The sequence below is a fragment of the Siphateles boraxobius genome, unplaced genomic scaffold, assembly GCF_051911475.1.
Source record: "Siphateles boraxobius isolate OS27281-9 unplaced genomic scaffold, OSU_SipBor_1 25, whole genome shotgun sequence".
Classification (NCBI taxonomy): Eukaryota; Metazoa; Chordata; class Actinopteri; order Cypriniformes; family Leuciscidae; genus Siphateles; species Siphateles boraxobius.
In genome coordinates, this window is record NW_027508866.1 from 28946357 (window position 1) to 28949836 (window position 3480).

Genomic DNA, 3480 nt, shown 5'->3' on the forward strand with positions numbered 1-3480 from the left:
GGTTAATGAATTTGAAGACAAGAATGTATTTTAGTCTGTAAAGTTTTTTAAAAATCGAAAAGCCCAAAGATCTGTATCTCTGCTAAATGAATTTAATATTGCGATGCCATTTATCTTTTCTTTTCATTTCTTTTCTTTTCTTTTCTTTTCTTTTCTTTTTGTCCAAATTACTGTTGTTTCAAGTTATACTTATCAAATGTGAAAATGTGTAAAAGAAATGTGTCAAGAACTTGATATCAAACTGTAATTTTGAAAATTAAAAAAAAAAACTGCTACAGCGCCTACGCCTACTGCTACAGCGCCGCGTAGTTGATGAGTCATGACGTCACCCGCCTGACGTTTGACGATTCGCGCCGAAAGATAGCGGCTGGGAGCGAAAATGGCGATATCAGCGTTGGAGATCTGCTATGTCCTACTTATCATCAATCGTAAGTATTCCTAATTTTAATATTTATTAGCAGGGTTTTTTCTGGAGATGGATATTGCGGTGGCAGAGAAGTATAAACTTAGAAATTGTATGGGCTGAAAGTTTAACACGTGTTTGGCAAAATAAATGCTATGTTGTTAGCTGGTAGTGTGGGTGCTCATATAGCCGTTGATAAGATTCAAATTAGAATTATATTTATTTGTCTCTTTCTGGAGGAATTCGTAGAGGGTTCACAAAAGTCATGGCCTAGAGAATACAGTTCATGAGTACACACACTTCTCTGCCTTCAACGGCTCAAGAAGGCAATCGGCTCTAGAAAAAAAACCATGGGGAATTTGAATTTGGGAGAAATATATATATATATGTTTTAATTGCGTTCACAAACAGGTTTCCTCTGCAGAGCCTTATGAATGGGCTTTGGAGGGTTGTAGCTTGCGTTCACAGCTGCAGGAAATGTCTTTCGAAGAGTAACGTTAGAGTTGCTGGGTGCTATTTTGATTTAGTGATTGTAATTGTTTTTGTTTTTTTATATAACCTCTTTCTAGAAATCCCTCAAATGAAAAGTGACCTCGCCATTATTGCTCAAAAGGTAAGTTCCTCTGTTCTTCATTGCTTTTTAAAATTGTTTCTCAAGCAGATCTGTAGAGACTTGTGATGTTGGGCTGATTGATAGTGTTAATTATTTGATGTATTTGCACTTTAATTTATTGAAGAGAATAACTATATTTTTCTTCTATGAACAAGACTGGAAGGAGTCCTGTGGAGGATCTAGATTCCCCCTTCTCGACTTCTGGAGAAGTGCAACCGGTGAGTAACCCCCTTGCATTTGTATTTATTTATTTAGTTTACTTGTTACTCAAACACAGCTATATGGATTTTTATGATGTTTGGCTGATTACTTTTGCATGTAACTTTAATTTATTGACATGTTTGATGTTTTCCAAGCCCCCCCTGTAAATAAGAATCTATAGTGGCTTGCTTGGATGAATAAAAATTGTTGTGGAGTTTTACTAAGTTTCTTTCTTCTCTAAGACTCCAGAGAGGAGACCGAGCCATTTAAAGAGAGTCCCATGGTGACTGAGTGCTTTCGAGAGACACCACAGGTGTGTGTAACCCTTTTATACCTCAGATTTTTCTGTACTTATTTTACTTAAGGCTCCAACTGAGCTATAGGGATTTTTATGTTGGGATAGTTAGTGGTAATATGTAATTTACTTGCCCCATATGCATAAAATTGTTGAAGTTTTACAATTGTTGAGTTTAACAATGTTTTTCTTCTCTAACAAGACTGCAGCAACAGCTGAGACATCAGCGAAAACACAGGTGGGTAACATTATTTAGTAAGGATGGGTATAAACTGTGTGTTTGTAGGAGCCAATTAGTGTTATACGAGACAATCATCCTTTCCTCCTGCACCCCTTCGCTCCTCTCCACCCACTGTCTTTTCTCCTTCCCTACTCTCCATCCAACCTCCTCCTCCAACCTCCTCCTCCCTATTATTATATTATTATTATTATTAACTATTGGGAAGCTAAAAATAAGAATCAATATGAAACATAAAAACCTTTCTAAAAGTTGCCAATAAATTAATATTGTGATGTGAAATTATTTTTCAGATTGAAGTTATAAAGGGCTCTGGGGTGTTTTGCCAGGCCTTGCCACCTCTGCTACTGCCATGGTGTGGAATCTGCTGCTGGGCACCTTTTGATTTGGAGACTTTGCTAAAAAGCAACCTGAATGGTACAAAACAACATGTTCCTAATCTCTTCTGTCCTTGAAAAAAAAAAAAACAAGTCAGTCATATTCTGTGGAATAAATTATGTTTGTGTGCGGGCATACCATTGCTTTTTTACTTGCCATTTTTGTATTTCCTTGCACCTCAAATAAAAGTGATGTGTATATAAAAAATAATCTCTTGTTTTCACCACCTTCATTTTACCCCCCTTTCATAATAATTTTGAAATATTACTTTAAGGTGGGAAGCCAACCAGAGGGGATGGGGAGCAGCTGGTCGCCCTTGACCAAATTAAAAAGGCAACCATTATTGGTGAGTAAATGCATAATGCGTTGAGAAGGGAAAACAAAACTTTTAAGACTTTATAAGTTCACTACTTTAACCATAGCCTACTTGTATCAATGTTTATTAGGTATCAATGGAGACTGTATTAGATAGGGCACCCATTATTGTTACTGTATCTGCTTGTAACCTATAATACTAATTCATTGCTTGCTCATTTCTTGATCCTACCTTTCCTTTTCTAAAGCCACATTTCTGAATTTTTCCTATCCATGAATTTTCTCTGCTTTGGATGCACATGATTGACCGTGTGAAAAGATGCCGCTAGAAAAAAGGGGGGGTGATGTTTCCAATCAGAATTTCTTTCAGATTTAGCAGAATCCAATCAGAATCTTCCAAATGACGTGTTTACATGACGCATTTTTTATTATGATCAGCCCTTTATCCAAAATATGTGTCCAATCGCAGCTGTACTGTAAGCACTTTGGGTTCCTGATGAAGCACTATATTATTATTATTATACTGTCTTATTATTTTTGTCTTCTCTAGATGCTACATTGAAGAAGTGGCCGGCAGCCAGCCGAGGACAGATAGGCACATCTATCAATTCGAAGCTCACAGAGCTGAGAAGATCAACAAGATAAATTGGGTTTTTTTCTTTTCAGTTTTTTGTCTTATTTTTGTTCTTGTAATATTTGATTGTTCTTAAGTAAATAAATAATTAAAATTTTTACATCTTGGGCTATTATTTATGTTGCCTAGTAGCTATGGATTTTAATAATAATACTAATATATAGGTAACATATAGCTGCATATATGCACCTATATAGGTACATATATGCACCTATATAGGTACATATATGCACATATATATGCACCTATATAGGTACATATATGCACCTATATAGGTACATATATGTACACATATATGTACCTATATAAGTACATATATGCACGTATATATGTGTACATATATGCACATATATATGTACACATATATGTACATATATGTGCATATATGCACATATAATATAGG

The 3480-nt window shown here is 35.5% G+C and overlaps 1 protein-coding gene across 1 annotated transcript; it reads left to right on the forward strand.

Moving 5' to 3' along the window:
• Positions 1 to 298: 298 nt before the first annotated feature.
• On the forward strand, positions 299 to 3105 carry LOC143749580 (uncharacterized). Its single transcript, XM_077242024.1, has 8 exons — positions 299 to 428; positions 973 to 1016; positions 1172 to 1234; positions 1460 to 1530; positions 1715 to 1750; positions 2044 to 2167; positions 2403 to 2474; positions 2994 to 3105. Exons 4-8 carry the CDS (start codon positions 1498 to 1500, stop codon positions 3086 to 3088), a joined length of 360 nt encoding a protein of 119 aa, XP_077098139.1. The 5' UTR covers positions 299 to 428; positions 973 to 1016; positions 1172 to 1234; positions 1460 to 1497; the 3' UTR covers positions 3089 to 3105.
• Positions 3106 to 3480: the final 375 nt, after the last annotated feature.